This window comes from Eubalaena glacialis, chromosome 4 (genome assembly GCF_028564815.1).
Source record: "Eubalaena glacialis isolate mEubGla1 chromosome 4, mEubGla1.1.hap2.+ XY, whole genome shotgun sequence".
Taxonomy (NCBI): Eukaryota; Metazoa; Chordata; class Mammalia; order Artiodactyla; family Balaenidae; genus Eubalaena; species Eubalaena glacialis.
In genome coordinates, this window is record NC_083719.1 from 157,302,834 (window position 1) to 157,330,281 (window position 27,448).

Genomic DNA, 27,448 nt, shown 5'->3' on the forward strand with positions numbered 1-27,448 from the left:
TCAGAATGCAGGTGGTGCCATTCCACAAGCATTCCCCCAGTACCTGCCTTGGTCTGGGCTCTTGGATTCCCAGACAAGGTCCCTGCACTCAAGCCCAGTCTGGTAGAGAATGTCAACCAGACTAAAAGGTAGTTATGACTGTGATAGGCACTGCTACAGGAAGTCTGGGGCATGGGAACTCCAGCCTGGGGGCAGAGGAAAGTGGTATGCAAGGCTTCCTAAAGTTGGCACCTGAACTGGGTGAAGAAACAAGGTTAAGGGCCCAGCCTGGTCAAAGGCCTGAATTTGGAATGCTGTGAAGGGCAGAAGTTAGGAGGCCAAATTACGAAGGCCCCCAGGAGCTCTGCTGCAGACTCAAATCATAAAGGCTGTGCTCGAGGTGTTCACAATGGCCAGTCACTGCTGGAGTCTAGCAGACCGGATCTGATGGGGGGTGGTTTCTGTCTAGTTTCCAGCCTGCCTTAATGGTGTGGGACGGGTGGGCTGCCTTTAGGGTCCAAAGAGAAGGTCAGCAAGAGAAAGTCTAGGCTTAGTCATCATGCAGACTTGACTTCAAACCCCACGTTAACGCCTCTCAAGCCTGTTTCCTTACCTGCAAGATGAAGATACCACACAACCTTACAGGGTTTTATGTGAAATGTTCTATGAAAAACATAACCCCTTTTCAAGAGCAGTGAGGAGAGACAAATTTTACGTGCTTTAAGGAGAAAGCTTAGGAACAGAGGTTTTCTGTATTATTAATAGCTGAGGATAACGTATCAAGACAAGAAGATGCCCAGCACCCACCCCACACCTTGTCTGTGATCCTGCTACATACCAGTCATGCCACTGAATTAGGCAGGCCTGGCCCCAAGGAATGGCCATGCAGTGTGTAGCCCAGTGCTTGGCACACAGCACAGTGGTATTGAGCAGTCCCCAGATGGTCTCAGAAAGCAGGTTTGGGGGCCCCAGACTCCCTTCAGGAAAGACAAGTAGCAAAGGCAGGTCACTTGAAGACAGACCAGGAGGCAGCTATACAGCTCCTTACCCTCTGGCACTTGAGCCACAGCTGGCCTCAGACCAGGGCCATGGAGAACCGGTCCACCAGCCCCCAGCCTGGGGTGAGGCAAGCACTGGAAGCCCCTCCCAAGCAGCCCAGGGTTCCCGGCAGGCTTCTGTAGAAGCATTAGTGGAACTGCTATGCAGGAAGCCAAGGCAGAGAGCAGTGGAACCAGAACAGGGGAGAAGAGGAGGGAGGCTGTGCCTAGAAGGGAATGTGAATATGGAGCAAAAAGGGCTGAATGGCCTCTTTACCTTGGCTGAGTAGGTTTTTGCAGGGGCAGCCCCAGGGCTTGGCTGGGAGGGGCAAATACAAAACCATCAGAGAAGTAAAATACTGTATTTTATTGTACACAGACTATATTCAAACAAACCGCCCACTCTGAAAACAGCAGGTTCTGGCTTTTCCCAGAGACTCCAGAAGAACATAAATTGAAGCCTCTGGGAGACAGTGCCTTCCCCAAAGGGAGGTGTGAGAGAGATTTTGTGTGTGTGTGTGTGTGCGTATGTGTGTGCTGTAACCTTTTGATTCCATGGGGTTTGGCTAGCCTCATCTGTAGCCGCACACCTCTCCTTGCCTTAAACCCTGGCTCCAGCTTCTCTGGTCCAGGAGGAAGCCTCAACCTGGGCAGGTGTAAACCAGTCACTCAACCTCCATCTTATTCTTTTGCAAAGAATCGACAAAGGCTTGCCACTCCGCTGGGTAAAAACGCTTATAGACGTTGATCTTATTCCGAATCTGTTTTGGGGTATCTTGATAGTAATTCTTCTCATCCCGGGCCATAGCCTAAGAAGGGAGAAGGGCCACTTGAAGAAGGCTGGACAGGCAAGGTTCAAATCCTAGCCCTGAGTTGGGCAAGCTACTTCCCATCCCTGAGGTTCAGATTCCTCACCTCAAAAGCCATAGTGTATGTGGGGAAATGCCCTCAGGGACTAGGCAGGAGCTGGGACCAGCTGAGTAGCTCATTCTCCATCCATCGCCAACTGATCCCACCTGGGCACGGGGGTCCAGTGTACCCAGATCTTTCAATTTTTAGGAGAAGCCAAAAATAAGGACTTTTATTTGAAACCTCTGATAATTAAAATGGCAACTACAGTTAACCCTTGAACAACACAGATGTGAACTGCATGGGTCGACTTATACACGGATATTTTTCAGTAGTAAATACTACAGCACTACATGGTCCGTGGTTGGTTGAATCCCTAGATGCGAGGAACCGCAGACTTGGAGGACCAACTATAAATATAGACAGATTAACTCTCAAGTTGTTCAAGGGTCACCTGTAGTTCAAGTTGATTAATAAAAGTACCATGCAAGCAAAACATATCAATGAGCGCGATATGAACCAAAGGCCACTCAGTCTATCCAATTATAAGCATTCTGTCAATGGCATCCATTTCTTAGGGTCTCTCTTTCCTCTCTGTTTCCACTCAGTCTCAGGAAACAGGCAATAGCCAAGCATATCAGACCCTGAATGGTCCAGGGTACCTTCCCAAAGGGCCCAAGTGGTTCCTCCTACCAGGCCTAAGCCACTCACCTTATAGTCCTCCCCATGGTTCTCCACCATGTAACAAACATAGTCAATGAGATCCCGAGATAGCGTATTTCCTTTCTTTTCTGGAAGGCTGGCTTCTGCCTCCAGGTCTGGGTTGAGAGAAGCCGAGAGACAGGGAATGAGGCTTTGCTTCTTGCACAAGTTGAGCTGCTCAGTCAATCCCAAGCCACAAGAGTTGCTACACCAACCATCTGATGAACTTTTCCATCTGCAAATTCAGTGCTAGAAACTTCTTTTTAGCCCCTCAGGTCCCAGGCTCTGTCTATGGCACAAGCATCTATCAGTATGGCAATGAACTGAAAGGCAAGTCACCGCTCTTTGGGCCTCAGATGGGTGAAAGAAAGGCACCAAACTAAAAATCTCTACTTAGTGCCAGGTCCTGGGGACAGAGATGAAGATGCATTGCCTGTCCACAGGACAGGGCTCCCTTCCAGCTCTAAAACTCTCTGAGAACCTCTTGAAGAGTTAATAACAATATGTGAAATGGAAAGGTGTGAATAAATGAGAACTCGAGCTGTAAGAACTAGGGCCTAAGGCACCTCTCTGCTCCATGTGAGGGGAAAAGCCAAGCTCCAATAATGGCCTCACACCTAAAATAGCTAGGTAAATACTCCCCCATTCCTCATCTATGAAGGGAGAAAAATAGCTACCTCATGGAAATGAGGTAGTCAAATCCTATCCGGGGTTAGGTGCTAAAATTGCTTATAGTCAAAATTATCTTTGACTTGGTTGCCATGGGTTGTGGGGAGGGGAGAACAGGGCATTATTGTTTAATGAGTAAAGAGTTTCAGTCATGCAAGATGAAAGTTCTGGAGTTCTGTTGCAAGACAATGCGAATATACTTAACACTACTGAGCTATACATTTTAAAATGATTAAGATGGTAAATTTTATGTGCTTTTTAACCACAATTAAAATTTTTTTTAATTAAAGAATTAAAAGTAAAACTTTTTAAGATTAGCTCTGACTACAGAGAGTAAACACGATTTTGTATATACAGTCCTGTGCAGTCAGTAACTCTTACAAGAATCATTAAAATAGACTACAGACAGGAACTCACAGAATTCTATATCAAATGTCTGGTCATTCAGATACTTTAAACTTTAGGAGAACTGTTAAAAATCACAGACAGGAAAGAGGAAGGATGGGTAGAATATTCCAGAGTATTCCTGCTTCCCTGCAGAATTTATCCTCTTCTGTTTTAATATTCAGTCTCTATAGCCTTAATATACATAAAATTGGATTTATCATTGGAAAGATTACATGGTGGAATCTTTAAAAAAAATCTGTTCATCCTTAATCTCATGAGAAGCTGAATGTGTGCCTGAGACTTACCGTTTTCTGTTCTATCCTCTCAGGCACTAGTTACATCCTCCCTGAACATCTCTGACCTCCCTTCACACACTGGAGCTCAGCGAGTAGACTGAAAATATCTCAGCCGGAACACAGTCCTAACTCTGCAAGCTGAGCCCTAGACCAGCTCACTTCTTCCCTCTGAACCTCAGTTTCTCCATCTGTAAAATGAGAACATCTGAGGGTCCTTTCCAGCTCTAACTGAGCAGGATGGTGACCTAGAGGAATGTGGCCCACACCCACCATTGAGCACATAGGGCTTCCGCATGAGCTCCTTAGGCCTCTCCTCCATGTCCACTTCCAGGGCCTTTACCTGCAGAGAACAGAGACCGTGAGACCAGTAGACACAGGAAAAGATTCTGGATGAGGGGAAATTCTAAAGGCTCCTGCCCGTCCCAACACCACTGCATTACCCACAAGGATCCCTCCACAAAGGCAAGAATAGATGACAAAAAGAACTAATGCCCTGGAAGCTTCGTGGTTCCCAAGAGGCTCAAGTAAGCAATTCATCTTTCTGTGCCTAACTATAAAATGGGCATAATACCCCTTGCCTGCCTCACTTAACTGTGCGGTTAGCAAATGAAACAATGCACGTGAAAGCACTTTATACTTTACAATGAGGGAGAGATGTCAGACATCTTCCCTTATGCAGAGGAGCAAGCTGACGGTGCTTGGCTATAGCTTCATAATTGTTCAAGAAACAGTAGCGCAATTTTCTTCTGGCATGAAGGGATAAAAAGAAACATGCCTGAAGGCAATGGGACAAATCCAATCAGCAAGCCCATTCATTAGGTTAACTATTTATTGAGCACTAGTCACATCCTAAGCACCACAGGATTTAGTAGTGAATGGAACACAGATTCTTGTCCCCAGGAGATTATGTTGGGGGAAAGAGGCACAGACAATAAACAAATATACAATATAATATACATCAAGTATTTACACGTGCCAATGAATTAAAATAAAGCAGGAAAGAAGTTACTGAGTGAAAAGGGGTGCTATTTTTGAGAGCGGTCCAGAAAAAGAATTATTCCGGAGAAATTAGCCCTGGGAAAAACTACCCCTAGGGAAGCCTCAGACCAAGGACGACTGGATAACTGAGGAAAGGTGTAAGGAACAATAAGTAAAGATTCCAAACTCCTTATTAGGAAAGTTAAGGGCAGAAAAAGATAAATTCTGGAAAACATGGCTGAGATGCCAAGGGACCCAAACAGTTTAATTTCAGAGGAAAAAAAGTAAGTGCAGAAGGAAAGGGGAAGCTCCAACCCAGGTCCAATGTGTGCTGGGGGAGGGAGTATGAAGGGACCCTCAACCACAGTCAGTACAGCCTGGCCGAGTTGGCTGTGGGGAAGTCGCAAACCCAGGAAGGGAGAGAGGGAGGTAATAGGATTAAGTTCTGAAACCCAGCTAAGTATGGCGGGGGTGGGGGGCGGGGGGGAGCTGGAGGTGGAGGGCAAGGGCCGGGACCCTACCACGTCACTACCTTTCTCTTGAGAAGGGGCACTGCCCTGTTGGGGTCCATAGCCAAACCCATATCGGCCAGGTTCTGCCGCACCGATTTGGTCTGGTCCCAGGCATGTCGGATGTGGGAGCTACGGGAAAAGAGAGGGCGATCGCGTAACCATCATCTCGCCGGCTGTCCCGCCCGAGGCCCCCTGCCTCCTGAACCTTGGTCCCCTCACCATTCGATCCGCGGCGCTGCCTTCCGTCGAGCATTCCGGTTCAGACGCTTCCTGTTAACATTATAACCGAACTTCTGCCTCCGAGTCTTCCCCTTGGCTTTAGGCATCGCGCTGACCCCAGCTCGGGTAACTCAGACTCGGGGCCTCTCACTCCAAGTACCTCGTGTAGCGACTCCTTCCGGCTAGTGATCGCGTGGTTTCGCAGGCTTTGGGGAAATGTAGTCCTCCTCGCAGGGACAGCAGACCTATCACTACGACTCCCAGAGTGCCATGAGGGATTACACCTGCGTACAACACTGAGCAAAGTCCTTTTCCTCGCCTTCTTTGATGACCTCATCAGGAGGCGGGGTTTAGCGTCCGGATTTTCTCCTAAGGCTGTAGCCTAAAACATGGCGACTCCTGGCCCTGTCACTCCGGAGGCACCCTTTGAACCATCGCAGCCCCCAGTCATTGAGGGCTTTAGCCCCAGTGTATACAGCACTTCGGAAAGCTTCAAGGAAAAGTTTCTTCGCAAGACCCGCGAGAACCCAATGGTACCCATAGGTAAGCAAGCGGGCGCTAAAGGTACTGTAGACCAAGAAGACAGTGATGTAGAGGGGAATGAAATCGGGGAGGACCGGGGACGCCAGGTGGGGACCGGAATGAGAGTGGACCAGAGATGTAGCGAAGGGGCCGGGCGGTGAGGGGCTGGGCGGTGATTGGAGCAGGAGGTGGACGGGATTGGGGCGCTGAGATGGGGCCGATTCTGACTCGGAGGACCCCCCGCTTCGGCCAGCCCCTCCCACCTCAGCTCCACCCCATACCCCCCTCTCCTTAGCTGCTGTTTAGAGATTTTGACCCTGGGGGCGGGAGCCCAAAGCGGGGAGGGTGCTTCCCACCTGCTTTGTCGCCTCTTCAGGCTGCCTGGGCACAGCGGCCGCCCTTACCTACGGCCTCTACTGCTTCCACCGGGGTCAGAGCCAGCGCTCCCAGCTCATGATGCGCACCCGAATCGCCGCCCAGGGCTTCACGGTCGTAGCCATCTTGATGGGTCTGGCTGCCTCCACTCTGAAATCTCGACCCTGAGTCGGTGGCCTGGCCTTGAAAGCTCCGCGGAGATCGTTCCCAGCTCCAGGAGCAACCACTGGTCCTGCCACTGGCATTATTCCCTCATCTCCCCTGACAAGCCCCTGTATCAGTGGGGGCAGAAGTGGCCAATTGTGTAACCGACAGATTTTTTTCAGAAATCTCAGGTTCGGTTCAGTTTGAGTGTTGCATACTTCTAGTTGTGCTGCACCTTCTCCACTCCCTACTTAATAAACTCTGATCCACTTGTAGTTTGGTGAATTCATTCCCAGTCTCACCCCCGTGGTTTTTGGTCTTTGGTTTTAGGAGAAAACAGACGAAAGACTGCAGGGGCTCTTAGAATTCCAATAGTCTACTGATTCTCAAACTTTCCTGGTAAGAATCACCCTGGGGTACTTATTAAAAGTAGAGAGTCTCTACAGTGATGTTATATGAAAAAAAACAAAAAACAAAAAACTGATCTTTCCAACAGTTTTCAAACTTTCAGTAGAAAACCTTCCTTCATATGAGGCCTGCCATGATTCTGTCAGAGGCAGGGGGCTCTGCCCTCCACTTCTGCTCCTGACCCCAATCCCACCTCCTGAGAGCACCTAAGGCTCCACTGATCTAGACCATCTCAGCTTGGTTCTTGATGCATTTTACGGACCAGGAAACTGAGGCTTAGAGAAGCAGCCTGGTGTAACAGAAAGAGCATAAAGCATAATCCCAAAGATTGCCAGTGGTTTGTGGCAGCACCTAGTGTTTTATGGCTAAGGAAAAAAGGAGGCTGGGGACCTGAGCAAACTCTAGAAAGAGGCAACTCATGAGTTTCTCGTTCATGTAAAGTCTCAAACAGGTGTTCCTGGTCTGCAGTCAGCCCTAAAGTGTTGATTCGGATTCAGGTTCCTTCTATTCATGACTCCATCAGTTTCAACACCAGCTGAACGACTTAGGCCAGCTAAGTTTCTTGCCCCCACCATGGTCTTTCAGCTGTAAGACAGAGATTATAAATGTAAAGCAGTACATTGTGGTGACTCTGGGCCTCCACAAGGAACAGATATGAAGTGGTGAGGACTATGGCACTTCTAGAGAGGATGGCCACTATTTTTAACTGTTGGTGTTGTGGGCCCCCCCCCCAAAAAAAAGATTAGTTGAAGTCCTAACGCCAGCACCTCAGAACGTGACCTTATTTGGGAATAGGGTCTTTTCAGAGGTAATCAAGTTAAAACGAGGTCAGTAGGGTGGGCCCTAATCCAATATGACTGGTGTCCTTATACATGGACACAGCGACAGACACGTATAGAGAGCAGGCGACGTGAAGATGAACTCAGGATTGTAGTAATGCTTGTACAAGGCAAGGAACACCCAGGAACACAGATCCTTCCCTAGTGCCTTTAGAGGGATCATGGCCCTGCTGACACCATGATTTCGGACTTATGACCTCCAGAACAGTGAGACAATAAATTTCTGTTGTTCTAAACCAGAAGCTGTGGTATTTTGTTATGGCAGCTCTGGGAAACTAATACGGTTGGCAATTAAATATTTTTAAACATTGTTCAGACCACAATGGCTTGAACATAACCTGTTTGCAACTCTGTTGAAGGGGAAGGTGTTGTCACTGATTGTTTCTCCCAAATCCACAAAAGAGCACAGCTGAAAGAGGGAGAGGGTCCTGACCAATCCCAAGGAAGGGCTGTGGCAAAGGCTACCTTCACCAGCCCCTCACCCAGGCAAAGAGGGAGCCCCCACCGGGAACCTCTGGTCTTGCCTCTTCCCTCCAAGCTGCTTCCCCTCTGGGTGTCTGTGGCTATATGACAGACCAACAGAATCCCTATGTCACGGGTTTGTTCAAGGATCAGAAAGGATCAAGCTTGCAAAAGCATTCTGTGAGAGGTTGTCTTTCCTCCTGGGGCTGGAGGCAGCAGAAATAGACAGATTGGGATGCCCTCTGCCAGCTGGGAGCTCCTGGGTTACCAGGGAAATAGCCCTACCTTCTCTCAAGCCCATGAAGCTGGGAAAGTTCTAAGCACAAACAGCCCTGACACCAGTTGTGGCTTCCAGAGAAATGAGAATGATAATAAATAAGTGTAAAAAGAGTTAACAACACACCCTTTAAGCCAAGAAAAAAAAATACATCAGGAGGGACAGTCACAATTTTGTGGACCGAGAGGAGATGTGAGGGGCTGGGCCGTAGGGCCGTGAGGGAATGACAGTTGAGAGGGGTGAGGGTTCCCCTTCCCGGCCCCGGGAGATGGCGAGGAACGGAATAGGCTGTGTAGCAGCTGCTAGAGGCATTTCCCCCCTGGCCAAAGCAGCTGCTCCTCCTCTGCCCGGCCCGGCCCCTGTTTGGCGGCCATGTTGGTGGCAGGCTCCTAGCGGGACAGCGGCGTCTGCTTCAGGGACATGAGCACCGAGCGCAGGCGGGACACGTCTTTGCACTGCTTGCTGCTCTTGGGGTTGAAGTCACACAGCTGGGCCACCTTCTCCCACTCTGTGCCTGGGGTCTCCTCCTTGGATTCCTTCACAAAAGCCTCCTCAGATGCCCTGCAGGTGGAGATAGGACAGAGGTTTCATAGCTGTCTGCCTTTTCCCTGAATCAGTGATGCTCTGCTCCCACTGAGCAAGGCTGCTTTGTCCAGCCTACTCTGGGGTCCTTTGTGTAGATGTCCCCTCCCCAGCCCCAGGCCCTCTGACCTCAGGCCCCCAGGAACAGCCTTGCCATCAGAGGAAGCCTAGTTTGGTCCTCAGGGCCTTTGTACTTTCGGTCACCTCTTCCCCCAGACCTGTTCATGGCTTGTTGCTTCTTGTAATTCAGGTCTGAGTGCAGGCCTTTCCTCCTCAGAAAGGTCTTCCCTTGCCACTGTAGCTCAAGTAGCCTCCTACCCCTGCCCCAGCACTGTCTGTTCATTACCTCTCTATCAGGAGTTCCTAAACTGGGGCTCCTGACACCTAAAGGCCCTTGGAGGAACTAATGCAGTACCTCAGGTATTTACATTTCCAAAAACTGAGCAGGATATTGACTAACCACCTAACTGAAGTCTCTGGTTCAGCATTGCCTCAGGGTTCTGTGGACCCTATAAGTGCTCTTTAGAAAAGAGTTGTGGTCAAAAATGTATAGAAGAATCAGTTAAAGAAGATCTTCAAAACAAGACTTGCAAAGACTTTAATGTGCTTATGTGCACCACGAACGTGAGTACACGATGGATATAGAATCTGCCACATCCCAAGCATACTTGACTACAGAACTCTTTTTAGCCCAGAATGACTATTATCTCTGTGGCGCCACAGCCTGAGGAATGCTCCACTGGAGTCTTTGCCTTTGATTAGAATCAAATTAGGATGGAAACTGGTGGGTTTTTCATCAGAAGTTCTGGCTGACAGTTATAGAAGCCACTGATTAAGGAACAATGGGGAAACAAAGTATAATAAATGCAGTTTAGTGGACAAAACCTAAACATGGGAGTCATTAAGAGAAAAGCAATAAGGGATTCTGGGGTGGGGAGGGCTGGGTCTGTGTCCTGTTTAGCCAACAAGTGTCCCTAAAGCCCCTTTCTCCTTGGAAGCCCCCTGCATCTCAAGCAGGACCAGTTCTGCCACATGCCAGGCACTGGCTGATGGCAGGGAGCTCTCCAGGTGATCCCCACAGGATTGAGGATGAGCCGGCTCCAGATCAGGTGACCCGGCCCCTCGCTAGTGATCTTGCTTCCCTGCTGTGTGCTAATTTCCTAACCTGGGAAGGGAGGATCAGTGCCTCCACCTTGCTGATCTGTCTCACTGGCCTGAGAATCAAACAACGTAGCAGGTATGTGCAAGCTTGAGAAAATGTAAGGTGCTGTGTGGCATCGGCTGACCAGTGGGGCTGAGGGGAGCGATCCTAGGAGCTCTCTCTTCTGGGTTAAGAGGCTCCCCTCTAACCTTGTTGCTCAAAGTGGGGTTCATGGTCCAGCAGCACCGGCATCACCATGGAGCTTGTTGCAAATGCAGAATCATGGCCTCACCTCAGTCCTTCTGAATCAGAATCTCCATTTTGACAAGAGGCCCTGGTGATTCATAGGCACATGGAAGTCTGAGAAGCGCTGGTCTAGACTATTCGTCTCTTCAGGACTCCCTTGGGTGCTCCTTGGGCCATTTCTTTGGGCGCAACAGGAGCAATGAACCCCCTGTGGTATTCCCCAGCGCCGATGCCCTTCTGCCATCCCCACTCTCCTGCTTGAAACCTCCCATGGCTCCCCGCTGCCTTCAGGATCAAGTCTGAGCTTTTTAACATCTCACGACAGGCTTTTTGCAACTGGCTCCAAACTGACCTTCTCTCCCCATTCCCACCGCCCCAGGCACTGCAGGCCGCTAGATATTTCCCATCTCATTGCCTTTGCCCCAGCAGCTTTTCCCACCTAGGATGCCATTCCCTTCTCACCCTCCCCACCCAGCACACTCCTCACACTTTAAGGGCCGGCGGACTCTGATCTCTGAAGCCTGCCCGGGCTCTCCCTGAGCCCACCGTGTCCTTGCATGTGGCTCTTATCACAACACACTCCTGATCATGAGCAACTTGGGGGGACGGACCATGTGTGTCTTATTCCTGTCTGACCAGAGACTGGCACTGGACAGATGGGAGAGTGGACGGAAGGAAGGAGTGGAAGGCTGTTACTCTGGTGTGTCCCATGATCTGTGAGAGAAGCGTTAGCCCAGACAGTGTCAGAGGCCTGCCAAGGGCGTATCCAGAGCGAGGAACAGCAAATATTTGGCACATACACACGTGGCAATCATCACACATTCATCACTGCATTTTTTTCTTCGGCTTCACAATCCCCAGCATACCGTCCAGGCTGTGACTACCAACCAGTGGGGCGGCATAAGAGGAAATCTCTGCCATCTCTGGTCTGGATCAGGCACAGGACCAACTAGACCCCAAAGCAGAAACACGTGAAAGGGAACCACTGGTGGTCTGGGCAGGGGCTCATGACCAAATTCAGGCTGAAGTTCTAAGGAGGAGCAGTGCACTTGTGGGCAGGAGCGGGGGATGGCTGTGCATTCTTTATACCTCTAGCACCAGCACTCAGTGTTTGTTTTGTTCAACAGAAGACTCACTCCACCTCCCCCCTCCAAGAGGCATCTCAGAAGGAGGGAGTTGGGCTGCTTTGCCCTTTGCCTCTCTCACCTGGGGATGGCCAGACATTCCTTTCTTTTCTTTGCCTGGATTTTAGCAAAGCTGTCTCAAAGATGCTCAATAAACATTTGCTGGAGGGATGGAGGTGAGGGTTGGTGCCTGTACCCAGCCCTCAGGCTCACCTCCTGCTCTGATCATTGCCCCAGGCCCAGCCATACTCATTTATACCCCACAAGGGGGAGACTCAAGAAACTGTGCCAGCCACACACAGGCCCTTGCAGAGGAGCAAAGGAGACACGTACACGTAGCCGATGATATCAGCATCTGGCTGCTGGTAGAATGCTTTGTCGGCGATCCTTGAGGGAAGGGGGTTGCGGGGGGAAGACGGGATGGCAAGATGGACAGACAGGCAGAGGGTTAAAGAGAAAGAGAGACAGCGTTAGTACCTCCAGTTGGAGACGTGTTAGGAAGCATAGTTCTGGAAAGCTCGGCAACTCTCCACAGTCCTGAGAGGAGAGCAGGGATCCTTCACCCACCCGAGTGGGTGGCCTTTTCTAAAACTCAGCCCTATCATATTAGTCCCCCTGTTTACAAACCTTCAGTGGCTCCCCACCGCCTGTGTCTGCCCGCCCCTCGCCTCCGAGGCCCTGCACATGTGAGCCCTCATTCCGGCCCTCTCTCCCACCACTCGCTGGTGCCCAAGCACAACGTCCTTTCTTTCGTGTCATGCTGTTCCCTAGCCTAGAATACCCTCCCCCACCCCCTGCCCTCTTTCTCCCGGTGAACTCCTAGTCACCTTCCAAAGCCCAGGCCCCCAGACACAGAGGTTCCTCCGCCACCCACATCCCTTGCTTCCACAGCTTTCCTGCAGAGGGCCCTACTAGTGAGTTCAGCCGTACCCATGTGTTTCCCTCCTCTGCTCTTTGAGGACACAGACTGGGTCCTTCTCAGCTCGGCCTCCCCAGTGCCCAGCCAGGGCCTGGCATGCAGCAGCTTCCAGCTGGTGGCTTCCCAGAGCCAGCCTTTTCCTTCCTGGCAAGTCTGGTACCTTGAAGTGCACAGCCTCAGAGGCAGGGGCTACTGGCAGTCTCTAGTCTGAGACCATTTCTGCAAGGTATTCTCCGGTGGGCCTCCGCTATCTTTCCTGACCAACATCTGTACCCCTTCTTCCAGGAAGGGCATCCTGATTGTCCTTTGAAGCATCAGCTGCCCCCACTCAGTCCCTGTGGTTTGGGTGGGACCGGACCCCACGCACAACCCAAGTAATGGGACTATCGACCAAGCTGGGTCCATGGGAGAGTCCCTCCCCCCAGGGACAATCACTGGGCCTGGGGTGGGCACGTGACCCACACAGACCAATGGAGGTCAGGTCGAGGACTTCAGCTAGAGCTGTTGGGAGCAAGAGGCTTATTTTCATTGAAGTTGCCAAGAAAATAGAGCAGAAGCCTGGAGCTGCTAGTGGCCACCTTTGCCCCCATCCCAGGGGTGTGTGCCCAAGAGTGATGGCCACGTAGGGGAAAGCAGACCGAGAGACAGTAAAAGTGAGCACTGACGAACTTTGTTTCAGTGCCTGAGTCCACTGGGTCTGCAGCCCTTACCCCTGGCCTTTCCAGTTACATAGGCCACTAATTTCCCTTTATTCTTTAGCCACCTATGGGTCGAAGTGTTGTCATTTCTATAAGCAATAAAATCCTGCACTCGGCTTGGTTCTTCCCTTCCAGCCAGGCCTGTGTTCTCTGTCATGATAACCATGGCCACAGGGGGCCCAGGCCGAGCTGTTGGCCACTGGGCTCCAGGACAGCCTGGCTTACATTCCAGTGGGTCCCAGGGCCTCGTCTGCTGACTGGCAGACTCACTTTTCTCTGTCGTGGTGAGGAGGTCAGAGCTTAACGGCGTACCAGCTCTGCAGAGTTCAGCGCGCTGAGTTCCACAGGCCACTGAGGAAACATCATTGTGGGTTCGGCTTCTCCTTCCTCCGTGTTCTTGCCACCAAATCACCCATCCTCGAGACAGTCCCCCCACCATAGTTCCTCTCACTGTCCCCATAGGTCCTCTCATGTCCCCATAGCACCCTCATGACCCTACAGTCCCCTCGCACCCTCATAGCTCCTCTCACCGGTTGTTGATCTTGTTCTTCTCAACTTGTTCACTCTGGCGCTGGTTCCATTCCTCCAGGTCCTTCTTGGCCTTCTCCCGCCACTCCTGTTCCATCACTTTGGAGGCAGCATCTGCAACCCCCAACAGGTGAATGAACAGCGGCTTTCCAGGAGGGATGTGAGGCACAGCCAGCTGTGCTTCTGGCTGCTGCTTCTCCCCTCGGCCCCGGCAGGCAGCCCTGGGTCCATCCTCAGCCGATCCCACATTAAGGTGGGGCAGGGCCCCATATAGCCTAAGGCTTCCCCACCCAACCATGTCCCAGAGAGCCAACCCAGTGGGGAGCCCGGGGCCAGGGGGCCCAGCCCAGCTTGCACACTCAGCCCTGCCCTCACCCAGCTCTTGCAGCCGTTTCCGCTGCTCCTCTCTCCATTTGCGGATGCTCTCGGGTTCCTGCGTCAGCCTGTCGACCTGGGCAATTGCAGCGTAGCCATCAGCTGGACCGTTAGCCTCCTAGGACACAAACACACGGCAGTGTACCCAGCCCGTCCACCTGCCCCCCGTCTCTGGCGCCTGAGTACCAGGACACCCCCTCACATCTCAAACCACCTCATACCCACTGTCTCCTGGGACTGTACCCTGCCTTTGCACTTGCTGTGCCCTCTGCCAGTAATTCTGCTCCTTGTATGACCGTGGGCAAGTTACTCAACCTCTCTGTGCCTCACTTTCCTCATCATAAAATGGGCTACAAAATAGCACCCACCCCACAGGGTTAATATGAGGATGAAATGAGTTAAAAAAGTGTAAAGAACTTCAAACGCTTCTTGGCACGCAGAGAGTTCCCTGTGTTTCTATCATTAAAGCCCCACTCTTAGTTTTATTTACCCAATAACACAGGCCTCACTTTATAATATGCTTACTTGTCCATTGTCTGTCTCCTCCATCAGAATGTCACCCTTGTGGCAACAGGGACCTTGCCTGTCCTGTTCACTGCTGTGTCCCCAGCAACCAGCACAATGCCTGGCATGTAGCAGGTACTCAATAACTATTTGCTGAGTGAATGAGCAGCCCTGAGATAGGCAGGGTGGCCATGGCTACGACTGTACAGTGATGAAAAACTCAGACTCTGCAGCTGGACCATCTGGGTTCAAATCCCACCTCTACTGCCTACTATATATGTGTGTAGCCCAGGCAAGTTGCTCAACCTTGCCTGGCCTCAGTTTTCTCATCTGAAATGGGAATAGTAATAAAAGTACCTCTAAGAGCTAGTTGTGAGGATTTGATGCAACAACATTTATAAGACATTTACAAGAGTGCCTGGCATGGAGTGATGGCTCAGTAAATGGTAGCTAGAATTATTATTATTATTATTATTATTATTATTATTATTATTCATTCCCATTTTATAGGGGAGGAAACTGAGGCCAGGAGAGATGGCACAACACAGTGGCAGAAGCAGGGCCAGAGTCCAGTCCTCTGGCTCCCAAGCCAGGGCTCTGCCCATTTCTCCACGCCACCTGCCAGGGTGGGGACTTGAAGCGTTGCAGGCTGAGAGCTCAGCCCAGCAAGGATGGGGCTCCCCTCTGGTCTCGCAAAGCTGGAGACTTTATGATCCAGCCCCATCTCCTGGCACGCCCACTCTGGTGCTCTGTCCGCCCCGTGCATTCCTGTCTGCACACATCCCACACGCCCATGCTGCCCGCCTTTGTCTCCTCTGTGCTTTCGGCCTTCAGCTGTCTTCCCTCCTTTCTCCAGCTGATGAAATCTTATTCCACCCCACGAGTTTCCAGCTCAGAGGTCACCAGCTCTGCAATATTTCCCAGCCCCCAAACAGATTTCACACCCTGTCCTCTCTGTGTTCCTTGTCACACCCTCACCTTCTACTGCGGGTGTCTCCCCGCTGGACCGCGAGCTCCCGGTGGGCAGGACAGGACCTTGTTTATAGCCTCTGAGCTCCTGTCCCATCTTTTCATTGCTCCCTGTGCTCCTCCTGCAAGCACTCATCAAAACTGTCACGAGTACCAGAGTATCTTTTCCTCACCCAACAACATCTGTCCAGTGGTGCCCACTGTGGGCACACAGCTGGTGCTCAGTAAGCAGTGGCCGTGTGGATGAAGACCCCCCCCGGGGCCACCATGTGCCCGGTTCAGAGGAAGGGCTGGGTAAGCGTCTGCCCAAGGGGCTGTGGGCAGCAGGGCGAAGGAGCACGCAGATGGAACATCAGGGCTGCATCTCCAGCTGTCTCTGGGGAGAAGGAAGGGTGGGCCCAGGGCGGAGAGGTGCAGCCTGGCTCCTCGGATCAGGCCCACCCTTGGGTGGGGCAGTTGGGGCGCTGTCCTTATTCCTCTTTCCTGCCCAGCATTACACTTCAACTGAGAGAGTCTCTCAAGACATCTCGAGGGGCCGTTCCAGGGCCCTAATCTGGACAACACGAGTTGATCACAGATGTACCTTTCCAGTTCTGGGAACAACCCTGTCCTGAGGCTAGGCTACCAGGACCTCTGCCCAATCCTATAGACTGTCCCATCTGCAGACAAATGCAGTTACTTTTACTTTCTACGTGTTTATCCAGGTGCTACATTTTATTTCTTCTTGGCACTCAGGATATCTTAAAAGCCTGGTTTGTTTACATGTTTACTATCTGCCCTCCCCCCCCCCCCACCCTACCCCACCCCCCAGTAAGTGAATTCCATGAGGACAGAGACTGCCTGTCTCTGTATAGTATGTAGAACATGGAGGGCCTGGCTGTAGGAGGATTTCAAGAACATTACTTGAATGAATTAACAGATGTTCAGGCTTGGGGTCAGGGATGAACGAGACAGCCCATCATCCGGGAGCTTGGCAGAGGGAGTCCCTCACAAATGAGGACCATGGCTGGGGTACATGCATAACACGGGTCATGAAAAGAGTGGGGACAAGGGAGGGCATGACCTTTCTAGCCTGGGAGCACAGTAGGCTGGGAAGAGATAGGGAAAGGGCATTTCAGACCAAGAGCTGGCAGCTTAAGGACCACATGAGGCCGGTGCCTTTGGAAAAATCTGAGTACAGAGATGCTACCAGGTGTGGAGCAGATGGGGTGGGAGAGGTGGGCTGGAGGGGGTCCTCTGGGCAGAAGTCATCCCATGGTGTCCTTCAGGACCCACCATCTCCATCAAGACTGCCCTAAAATTAAGACTCACAGGTTACAGCGTTTTAAAACTTGCAGAGAACTTGCAATTAAACGGTTCTCTTTGGTCTTTATAACCCTACATGGTGGGTTTCATTATCTTTGTTTTACAGGTAGGAAAAGTCTAGCTCCAAAGTCCCAAGGTCACCCGGCCAGGAAATGGCAGGGCCAGAATTCAAACTGAATTCCTGGGTGTCACACATACCCACACATGTGGCCACACAGCCAATAGGGACCAAAGTTACTTCTGTGTCACGTGATTTTGGTCTCCCTGATAAGTCTACCATCCCAAGATTAGAGACTGCGCCCCCTCCTCCCACTGCCCCACGCCCCATTCCCCGTCTGTCTCTCTCACACCCACACACGTACCCCCCTTGGCTCACTTAGTGGCTAGGTCAGGGATTTAGAAGCAGCTTCCAGGGCTACAGAGCACTTTTCTCAACAGACCTGCGGAGGCAGCAGTGCAGGGCTTCTAATCCCAATTTCACAAATGAGAAATCCAGCTCAGAGCAGTCACTAGTCCAAAGCCGTCCGGCTGGGAAAAGCCAGAAATGAAGCGCAGGTTGTCTGGCTCCATCCAAACTCCTCTGCCGCAGCCCGCCACAGCGCCCCGCGTAGGTGCAGCGCCCCGCGTAGGAGCAGTCTGGGTGTAGGAGCAGCTTGAGAAACCCTGGGGCTTCTCTGGGTCTGGGTGGGGGTGCGGAGCCTAGAGCAGCTGCACTGCACATCCAGGGGCACTGCTCAGTGTGGTCCAAGCATGCTGTGCCCAGAGGTGGCCGTGGCCCAGGCCCTGGGCGCAAAGCCTGGCCAAGCTGGGCCTGCGTGCTCCACCAGCACGGCCTAGTAACAGGCTCTGGCTGGGAGCTGTGCCCACTCCCCCAACCCCCATCCCTCCCGCCTGCAGGCACAGCAGCCCTGCACCCGTGGTCTCTTCAGGTTCCCCCAGCACACCCTTCTCTGCAGCAGGTGCCAGGCTCCAGGCAAGCCCCAGACTGCGTGTCTTATCCTCTGTGCCTTTGCACATGCTGTCCCACTAGCCAGGACCACCCACATGCCCCTGGGCAGCCTGGAACCCACTTCCAGCATCCGTCCCTGTCACACTCTCTGACTTCAGTGCAGCGTCTGGCGCCTGAGCCTGGTTCAGGTCCCAGCTCTTCCCGGCTGTGCAACCAGAGCTATTAAACCTCCCTGTGCGTCCTCCTCCTCATCTGTAAGATGGGGATAATGACAGAATCTACATCGTAGGGGTGTTGGGAGGATGAAATGAGTTAATCCACATAAAGCTTTTGGGTGATGCCTGACGTATAGTAAGAACTCTTGAGACCAGCCCCACACCCGAGCCCTTGCCATCCTGCAAGACTTTCAGGTCTCCGTCCTTTGAGCTCTTTGAGGACAAACATCCATGGGATTTCCCTCTACATCCGAGGCCCTGAGCACAGCGCATGGCACTCAGAATGCGAGTTGACTAAATGAAGGAATGAGGGGCTGCCTGCAAAGCGATGTGGAGGGCACGGGGACACAGCATCAGAGCAACTGGGCTTTAAGTCCCCTCCTGCCACTCACTGGATGTGCGACCTTTAAGAAGTCCCTTCCCTGGGCTCCTTAGGTTTCGTCACCTGTCAAATGGGAGTGACAAGAACCCACTCGGGGTGCATAATGGGGCCTGAATGCGATAACTGCCCTGCGACCCCTGTAGCCTGTAGCGGACGTGCACATGCACATGCACAGGTGGCAGAGCTGCAGGGCTCACCATTGCCTGTGGCAGGCCCCCAGCAGGCCGGCTAGCGCTGCACCATCGCCGCAACCAGGAAGAACATAGTGGTGCTGCCAGCAGACAAGGCCCTGAGAGGCTGTTTGCTGGCTCCCCTTCTCCAGCTGCTCTGGACTTATTTTCCTGCCCTGCCCCTGCCAGTGAGCAGTGAGGTCGGGAGGGCCACAGCCGGGCTCCTCTTTAATCACTTGACTGTTGCAGTGAGGAAATCGGGTCAGCCGCCAGCGGGGCTGGCAGCCCAGCAGGGCTCACCAGGGGCTGCAGGAATGCTCTGAGCCCCTCCCAGGCTCGCAAGGGAAGGGGTCAGGAATAGCCAGGACCAAAAGGCCACAGGCTACAGTCAGGGCCAGGCTTGTCTCAGCCCAGCTCCCCAGCACTCCTCTCCCGAGGGACCCCTCCGCTGGACACTGGATACCACCACAAGGGCTTCCGGGGGGCCATGCTGGCCGAGCATGTGCTGTGACTCCAGGGACAGCCAGGAGGATGAGGCATAACCAATCTGTGGGACTGACCAGCTAAAGCTAAGCTGAGCTGAGCTGTTGATTCCTCTAAGTAGCTCAACGGGGATGCAGGCTTATCCTTAGGCCTTGTTGGGGATCAGGTTCACAGTTGGACCCCCTAGTGGCCCATAGCCTTCCAGAAAAGATTAAGAAAGGTAGCAGGAAAGTTCTGCCCAGGACCCTTGAAAGCCTGGGGTGCACAAGCCAGACCCTGCTCTATGCTCCGTCCTAAGAAAAGTCTGCAGGGGTTTCCCACCCGCCAGCCGGCTGCTGTGGCCTGCCCGGTCCAGCAACAAGGGGATGGTACAAAGGGCACCAGATCAGGGGCAGGAGACCTAGATGAACCTGAACTTGGCCACTAAGCTTCTGAGTGACTCGCCTCATCTGTGACCCCTCCCCTGCCTGTAAGGATGCTAGCGTGGCACAGATGTGAAATGAGTTACAGATAAACATAGCTGGGGTTATACTTGGTAGCAGTGAGAATAACAGTTCCCACCGAGATTGGGGAGGAGGCCCAGGGTTTCTCAGATCCATTAAATACAAAGCGAGGCCTGGGGCAGGGAGGGAGAAGGCCTCAAGATCCTAATGTATAAAAAGGAAAAATTATCCTGCTCATGGTGTTCTAGGTACTTCTCCGGTCCCAAGTGTATCTCCAGCTCCAGGGCCACTTTAGGACACAGACATTTTGGGTCAGGCCAAGTCCTTTTGAGTGTGCCCAGGGCAGGAGCAGCCTGAGTCTCAATGCTCTGCCAAACCGTACTGGTGTCAATGCTGCTTATTTGGTGCTCTCAGGCCCAGGGACACACGAAGCCCTTAAAGTCCTAGAGGCTGACTTTTCTAGCTTGCTGGTAGTTGAGTAATTTTCCAGAAATGGGACTTGGCCAGTTGCCCTGTGTAAGGTACCAGCCCATCCCTCTTACATAAGAAAGTATTGTTTGTTCTCCCTGAGGATTTAGGAGGCCAGCTCCTCCACGAAGCAGAGCTCAGGAGATCCTGCAGCTGCAGCCCCAGCAGTCAAGGGTCTTTGAGCCAGTCCAGTGGGAATTAAAGTTTAGCCAGTGAAGGTTTTGCACCCCCCCCCAGGTATCTGCAGGTTGGGGGTGAAGACTGTTGCACCTGTGGGGTCCTGGGGATACTATTTGTGGTCCAAGTTCTTTAAGTACTTTCAAAATGATCTGTGTATGTATGAAGGGAGGGGGGTTAGGTGAGTGTGGAGAGAAGCAGTCTTTAACTAGAAATATCTTTACTAGCTGTTTTTTTTTGGGGGGGGTGAGTGTGTGCGCGTGTGTGTTATAGGATCACTACAAAGAATTTAAAACAGTCCAGTGAAAGTGAAAGCCCTTTCCTTAATCCCCCTTCTCCCACAAGCTCGGGGCTAACCACTGCTAACAGGTGGTACACATCCTTTCAGATCTTTCGTGAAAACATATTTCTAAAGGAAAAAACAGGACCATACTGTGCATATTATTCTGCAAGCTGCTTTTCCGTTTACTATATTATAGGCATCTTTTCATGTCAATACAGAAAGCTCTGACTGCTCTTTTTAACAACAGAATGGTTTTCCAATTTACCTACCCAGGCCCTCAATACTAGGCACTTAGGTTGTTTCCAGTTTGTCTGCTATTAAAATTATCCTGCAAAGAATCTGGGTGTCCTTGTCCAGCTATTTCTTTCAGGAAAATTCTGAGAAGTGGAATCTCTGGGTCCAAGGCTCACCCAGTTAAAATGCTCAGACATGGTGGAGATAACCACTGGATTCAGCCTCCCACCAATGGCACACACGTGTGCAGGGCCCTGTGTTTCCTTTAGTCCATGCCACTGCAGGCCACTTAATCTCTCCCTCTGGAAGCTGGACATCACCACGGGCAACCTGAGGCCATACCCCATTGATCCCTGTGGTCCTTATTCTTCATCCCCTTCTCCTACATGACCAAAAAAACCACGTCAAAACCTCTCTTGATGTTCCCATCCCAATGAACAGAACTTGAATCCCTAATCCTACCCATGATGGGGGCCAAAAGTTACTGAGACCCAGGCTGTCGGTCCCTGCCCCTGCTACGACAGAATCTTGCTTACCTGATACACATCTCCATTGACTGTGGTCCCCATGTCCTCAGAACTCGCTGGAAAGAGAACACGAGACAGCATCACTCATTGCTCAGCTTATAGCAAGCAGGGTCTTACATTAGCCCCCGAAGCAACCTCTGTATATGTCCATGTGCGTACTGACTCCCCGCCCTACATGCACACATAATGGCTACGTAAATAACCTGGGCTCAATCCTTGACTGTGCACAAAGCCTTCTCACAGCCATTATGACCTCTGATTTTCACCATAGCCTTGTGACAAAGTTGTTATCAACCCATTTTACAGATTCTCAAATCGAGGCTCAGAGAGGCTACGTGATTGCCCAAGGTCACCCAGCCATTAATAGCTCCTCACCTACCTGAAATTAATTTCCCCTCAGCCACGGCTGGGAATGGCCCGACTGTCTGTAGAGCTTGTGCCCGGTGAGCAGGCAGAGGCTCTGGAGGCTCAGGGCAGGGTCTGCGAGGGCTCAGGAAGAGGGGTCTGCGTGTCTCTGCCTGTCCCTGTGGTGCCTTGAGCAATGGCTCCGCCTGGGAGAGCAGGAATCACAGCCCACACCAGGCAGCACCTGGCCTATTTTTCCTCCTCCTGCCCATCCCAGAAGGATTCGATTTTGCCCTCACCTAAACAATGACTCCTCCCGGTCCCTTTCCCTGACATCTGGTTAGTCACAAATTCCTGTGGCTTCTGCTGCAACAAGAATCCTCAAAGTTGCCCTCTGCCCTCTGCCCCCTGCCTGGCCCACCTGTACAATTACTTTGGCCTGTCTGCTCCGCTAGTGGCAAGCACCTGGAGGGGCACACCTGTGTCCATTATCCTCACCGCTGTCTTCCCCAGAGCCGTGCACGGTACCTGTGACTTAGGACGTGCTCAGAAACTATTTGTTGAATAAGCAAATGAATCAATGCATTAAAGAAAGAAGGAATAAATGGTTTTTGTCCACTCACTGGCCTCCCTGCCTCCATCTTCACCCTCTCCCAAACCTCTTTCAAACCAGCTGCCAAGGCTGACGTTTTGAAAAGCATACACTTACCTATGTCACTCCTCTAATTAAAAATATAATGAACACAAACCAAAAGGAAATCCACTTCCCGTGGACCATGGTGGCCGACAGGGCCTGCTCCTTCCTTGGGGCCTCAGCAGGTGCTGTCCCCTCTCCCTAGAAAGCTCTCCTGCCCATTTCCATGTGGGCTGCTCCCTCACGCCCTTCAGCCGCTGCTCAAACACTGCCTTATTAGAGGCCTTCCCTGACCACCCCTGACATGCATCCCCCAGCACCCCTACCTCCTCCCCTGGGCAGTTATTTTCTCTATAGCACCTACCACAGCCTGATATGCTTATTTTTGTATGTGCTTATTATCTGTTTTCCCCACTTGAATGCCCTCTGGGAGGGCAGGGACTTTGTTTTGTCCACTGCTGGGATCCAGCACCTAGAACAGTGCCTGGCACATAATAGGAGCCCAATAAATATTTGTTGAATGAGTACATTGAACCTTGGCCCATAGCTCGTGAGGATCTTTACAATCTGGCCCTGCCCATTTTTCCTGCCTCACTTCCCACCAGTCCCTCCCACAAACCTTATTCTGGTTTCCTCCTTCCCCAAACACACTATGCCGCATCCCACACCTTTCTTCCTACTTCCCTCACTAAAGAATGCTCTTTGGGATCCAGTCGTTCACCAAGGCCCAGTTCACAAGTCACCCCCTCTGGGAAGCCCTCTACTACTTCCCCTACTTCCCTGGGTGCTGATGGAAGGTCTCAACTCTGGGGTATCCCAGAATATCGTACAGAACCCTCCACCCTCTTATGCGATTACTGTGACCTCCCACGGGTCATGCACTCCCTTATCAGGCTCTGTACCCCACTCAGCTCCTAAGGGTGAGCAGTGTTGGCTAAATGGAAGCTGAATTGCTCTTTGGGGGCCCACTGTTATCTACAAGGCCTGAGGACTCTCAGAAACTGCAATGCCTCTTAGCCAAGACCCACAGGAGGCTGCACGAGATCACCGCAGATGGACAAGTACACTTTACAGCCAGATAGAGCTGTGAGTAACGGTGACGGTGTTTTCAGCTTGGGGACTGAAGAGAAGGATACTTCATCCCATGGAAATAATGCCCAGCTGATATAGATTATAATCAACTTTGTTTTCACAGCCAAACAGTGATTGATTTTGACCAACCGTTGTCAGCCATCCTCCCTACTCATTCAGATGGGGTTTCTCCTGCATGGGTGGCCTGGCCCCTAAATCAGTGGCAGCATCTTCTGCAAAGTGGCTTCTTCTCCTGGGGCATCTCCTCTAGCAGGGCCTTACGTTACCAGGGTCCATTCACGATGATGCTGGTCTGTGCGCCTGGCATTTCTGGAGGGGAAGTTGCGGCCCCGCCCCCCCGACCAGTCCCAGTCTCAGGCCCCTCTTCCACAGGTGCCCACCCTGGCCTTCAGAAAGTCTCCGTGCCCCAGTCTCTCAGTCCCATGAGTGTTCCCCTGGAATGAGGCTTAACCCCTTTGGGAATCCACACACAGCCACACACAGAATTACAAGTCTCTGTCCCCACAATGAGTAGCCCATGGCACGTTGATAATCACGTGTCCACGGTCCAAAGCCGGCACAACAGGAGTGCGGCAGATACGAGTCCCGAGGATAACCCCGTGGGTGTTGCTTCTCTCAGATCCCTGACCCCTTTTGGAACGGGGGCAGACAAGGGTCCAGAACATTCCTGGGAGGTTACTGAGGCCCATCAGGGGAAATGGGCTTGCCAGGAAATGACTGGGCAAGTCGGGGTCAGAGCCAGGCGGAGTGCTTAGAAATCTGGGTGTGAAAATGTACACACCTCCTGGGCCCTACCCAAGGCTGATGAATGGAAACAAAGTATCCATTGCTCAGGCTGGCCTTAGTTCCAGCCCCAGAGGAGAGACTCAAAGTGGCTCAGGCTCAGGCCTACACTAAACAGTTTCCCCAGGGGTACCTGGGAGCCCAACGTCAGTGCGCTCAGCACAGGGCCATCATTTAAGAGACGAGACTCAGCAGTGATGATTGGTGCTGGCTGCAGGAGCTTCCGCCCAGCTCCCAGCAGCCCAAGGCACATTTTCCGCCCCTCATTTGGGCTTCTGGCACTCACCACTGGTCTCGGGGGATTACTTGCTCATCACCATCTAGGCCTAGGAGGAGCAGATCAATTCCATCCTATCTGGCTACCTATTGAGCCGCCATCCCATAACCCCTCCTGGATCCCCATGCCCCACTCAGCAGAGCAGCTGAGCATTTGCAGCTTTAGTGGTTGTGAGTCTGGGAGACCCTCAGAGGGCCATGTCCCTGCTTCTCTCCCTGCCACCTCAGGTCTGGGGCCAATCTGTGCACCACCCCTGCCGGAGAGGGAACCTCTCATCCAGGCTGTAAACCCCTGGAGCCCCATTGTCCTGGGAGAGGTCACAGCCTGCTCAACCCCCAGCCACCTCTGCAGCCCTCTGCCTGACTTCTACCTGCTTCTCTCTTAGGTGGTTCTGATACTGGCTCTCCCAGCAGCGCCTCTCCCAGGCCAACCCGACTGGGGAAGTTGGTGGTCTCAAGGGGAAGATGTGGACAAATGAATACTGGTACATGAACGTGGGCCCACATTTCCTAGAAATTCCCTGGGATGTGTGAGGGTCCTGCTGAAGTGCTAGGAGCTGCTGCTTCTTCAGAAGTCCTCCACTGCTGGCTTGGTTGGGTAGCAGAAGACCCCCCTCCCTACCTCTACATCTCATCACCTCCCAGGGTGACTGCCACAGCATTTGAAAGAGCATGGAGCCCACAGTTGAGAAGCCTGGGATCAAGTCCCAGATCTGTCACTCATGGCTGTGTGACTTTGGGCAAGATACTCAGGCTCTCTGGTCCTCCAGTTTCTTATATGTTACAAAAGGCTTGTTATGGTTCTCATACCAAGAGGATACAGAGATGCTTCAAGCTCCTCAAGCCACAGGAACTGTCTTATTCATATCTGTATCCCCACTGGGCCTGGCACACAGTAGGTGCTCAGTAAATGCTGAATGAATACAAACATGACTAAAAGGATCCTTACTTGTAAACATTTTTTTTAAATATGTAAGGTACCACTTATTCCAACAGGCCCATAAACTCCTACCAAAACGACAACATTAACAAGAAGCAAGCACTGTTTTGGAGGTACCCATGAAAGTGATATCTACTTTTTTACTAGATACTTTAAGAAATTGCCCTTTCAGGCAGAACCAGGGCAGGAACATTGTTGATAAACACAGTATTGCAAGGACCAGGCCCCAAATCCTGAGTCCTGGACCACCTTTGGAAAACCATTGAGCTACAAACCCCAGGAGGACAGGACCACATCTGACTGAAGCCCCCTGTGCTCCTGCCCCCACCCTGGTGTCTAACTCAGAGCCTGGCATATGGAAGACAGTGCGGTCAGGTGGAAAGAGTTAGAGTTAGAGAGGAATGGTTTAGAGTCCTCACTCTGCCACTTACTAGTTGTTTCAGTAGTGTACCTTTTGAGCCTCGGTTTTGCCATCTCTGAAATGGGTTTAACAATGCATATGAAATGATTAAATGTAAGAAAAGTGCCTAGACCAGTGACTGCAGGATGGCAGGTGTTCCCCAGGGAAGGTCTGTGAGTTCTTGGAGCACCCAGCGTCCCCTGCTTTCCCAGCTGTTAGGAGGGAGCTACGTCTGAGGGGCAGGGAGATCTGGGGTTCTGCCCACACCTGCAGGGCTCAGCCTGGGACAGCCAGCCTACTGGGAAGCTCAAGCCTGGGCTGTGTTGGATTCCAGAGCCAGGCAATAGTGGAGTTGGCTTGGGGATGAAATGTCATGACGAATTTCTATCCTGGGAGCCACCAGATCCACAGCCCCAGGCAAGGCCTCAGATGGGGATCTCCAAAAGATCCCCCCACCCCCGCCGCATCTCCTCCAGGTCCGGGTCAGGTACACACTAGCCCCAGGCCTGCTCCTGGCTGGCCATAGCAGGCCCTCTTCACTCCACCCGATACCCCGGGTGCGAGCCCCAGGCCCCCCAACCCCCAGGTCACCGGGCTGACTCACCCCCACTCGCGGGTCCCGGCTGCGCGAGGGCCGCCTGGCCGCCAGCAGGTGCCCCGAAGCCCTCGTCATTCTCTATGCCCGCGATTTCACTCTCCTGCTGGGCCAGGAAGGCAGCCGCCGGGTCCTCCTCGGCCGCCTCGGGGGCCCCGCTCTCCGTCGACGAGAAGAAGCCAAAGTCATCAGCCATTTTCCCCACGTCTCTGCTGAAGCGTCCGCCTGGCGCTCGGCTCTGCCCGGCGCGTGCCCCGCCCTGCGCCCGGCGGCCGCGAGACTGTCACCCGAGCCGCCCGGGGGAGCCGGCCTCGGCGGGGACGGGCTCGGCGCGGCGGCCCCGCACTTCCTATCCGCCACCGGGCCCGGCTCGCCTGTCACTGCGGCTGCAGGCGGGAGGAGCCGGGACGGGAATGCGGTGATGTCACCGGCCGAGGGAGGAGGCCCGCAGGACGGCCGGAGGTCGCCTCGCAGCGGCCACAGGAGGGCGGCAGCAGGACGGCGGCGCAGCCCGAGGGGCCCAGAGGCCCGGGCCGCGCTCCCCGCTCCGGGCCAGCAGCACGCATTTCCAGGACACCAGGACAGGGCGCAGCTCCCGCAGTGTCTAGAGGCGAAGCGGACTGGAGAAAGTGACCATAGCGTGTACAGTGCCACCGCAGGTTGGCAGCCCGGGCTTCGGGAGCACCGAGGGGGTGGTCGCTGCGCAACCTGGCCCCTGATTCATTCTGCAAAAGTTTCTTCTCCTAAGCTAGGCGGGTATTATGAAGCCCATTATCATGAGCCTTGGAGAAATGACAGTAAGTCCCACGGCTTTATTGCATCTTTCCTGCAAGTCCAGGGCCTTTCCCACAAGGCCGTGTTGCTTCCGTGCATTTTTTAAGCACTTCCTTTCATTCGGTGAGGCTTCAGCTCAGAACGCCAGAGTTTGTGTGTCCTGACTGGGTCCCTACTTGGAGGCTGGGTCCCTTAAGTATGAACCAGCTTGAGAAAGGCAGACCTAATTTAA

General features: G+C 52.5%; 3 protein-coding genes across 3 annotated transcripts; 1 reads left to right on the forward strand and 2 right to left on the reverse strand.

Moving 5' to 3' along the window:
• Positions 1 to 1,584: 1,584 nt before the first annotated feature.
• On the reverse strand, positions 1,585 to 5,885 carry NOP16 (NOP16 nucleolar protein). The gene is made up of 5 exons (XM_061188499.1): positions 5,629 to 5,885; positions 5,430 to 5,538; positions 4,190 to 4,259; positions 2,577 to 2,683; positions 1,585 to 1,825 (listed from the first exon to the last, which is right to left on the reverse strand). Exons 1-5 carry the CDS (start codon positions 5,733 to 5,735, stop codon positions 1,682 to 1,684), a joined length of 537 nt encoding a protein of 178 aa, XP_061044482.1. The 5' UTR covers positions 5,736 to 5,885; the 3' UTR covers positions 1,585 to 1,681.
• An 81-nt stretch (positions 5,886 to 5,966) lies between these two features.
• On the forward strand, positions 5,967 to 6,944 carry HIGD2A (HIG1 hypoxia inducible domain family member 2A). Its single transcript, XM_061188500.1, has 2 exons — positions 5,967 to 6,171; positions 6,527 to 6,944. The coding sequence occupies exons 1-2, from the start codon at positions 6,018 to 6,020 to the stop codon at positions 6,691 to 6,693; spliced, it is 321 nt and encodes a 106-aa protein (XP_061044483.1). The 5' UTR covers positions 5,967 to 6,017; the 3' UTR covers positions 6,694 to 6,944.
• A 1,825-nt stretch (positions 6,945 to 8,769) lies between these two features.
• Positions 8,770 to 26,838, reverse strand: CLTB (clathrin light chain B). The gene is made up of 5 exons (XM_061188501.1): positions 26,452 to 26,838; positions 21,387 to 21,433; positions 14,269 to 14,386; positions 13,896 to 14,007; positions 8,770 to 9,216 (listed from the first exon to the last, which is right to left on the reverse strand). The coding sequence occupies exons 1-5, from the start codon at positions 26,636 to 26,638 to the stop codon at positions 9,045 to 9,047; spliced, it is 636 nt and encodes a 211-aa protein (XP_061044484.1). The 5' UTR covers positions 26,639 to 26,838; the 3' UTR covers positions 8,770 to 9,044.
• Between the last annotated feature and the right edge of the window lie 610 nt (positions 26,839 to 27,448).

Excerpts from the sequence above, each read along its gene's own strand:
- NOP16 (XM_061188499.1), bottom strand. The coding sequence starts at position 5,735 with ATGCCTAAAGCCAAGGGGAAGACTCGGAGGCAGAAGTTCGGTTATAAT. Across the intron at positions 5,539-5,628 it reads GCAGCGCCGCGGATCGAATG|CTCCCACATCCGACATGCCT; the intron begins GTGAGGGGACCA and ends CTTTTCCCGTAG. Across the intron at positions 2,684-4,189 it reads GAAGCCCTATGTGCTCAATG|ACCTGGAGGCAGAAGCCAGC; the intron begins GTGGGTGTGGGC and ends CTCTCAACCCAG.
- CLTB (XM_061188501.1), bottom strand. The coding sequence starts at position 26,638 with ATGGCTGATGACTTTGGCTTCTTCTCGTCGACGGAGAGCGGGGCCCCC. Across the intron at positions 14,008-14,268 it reads GAAACGGCTGCAAGAGCTGG|ATGCTGCCTCCAAAGTGATG; the intron begins GTGAGGGCAGGG and ends TGGGGGTTGCAG. Across the intron at positions 9,217-13,895 it reads AAGAACAAGATCAACAACCG|GGCATCTGAGGAGGCTTTTG; the intron begins GTGAGAGGAGCT and ends CTCCACCTGCAG.
- HIGD2A (XM_061188500.1), top strand. The coding sequence starts at position 6,018 with ATGGCGACTCCTGGCCCTGTCACTCCGGAGGCACCCTTTGAACCATCG. Across the intron at positions 6,172-6,526 it reads GAACCCAATGGTACCCATAG|GCTGCCTGGGCACAGCGGCC; the intron begins GTAAGCAAGCGG and ends TCGCCTCTTCAG.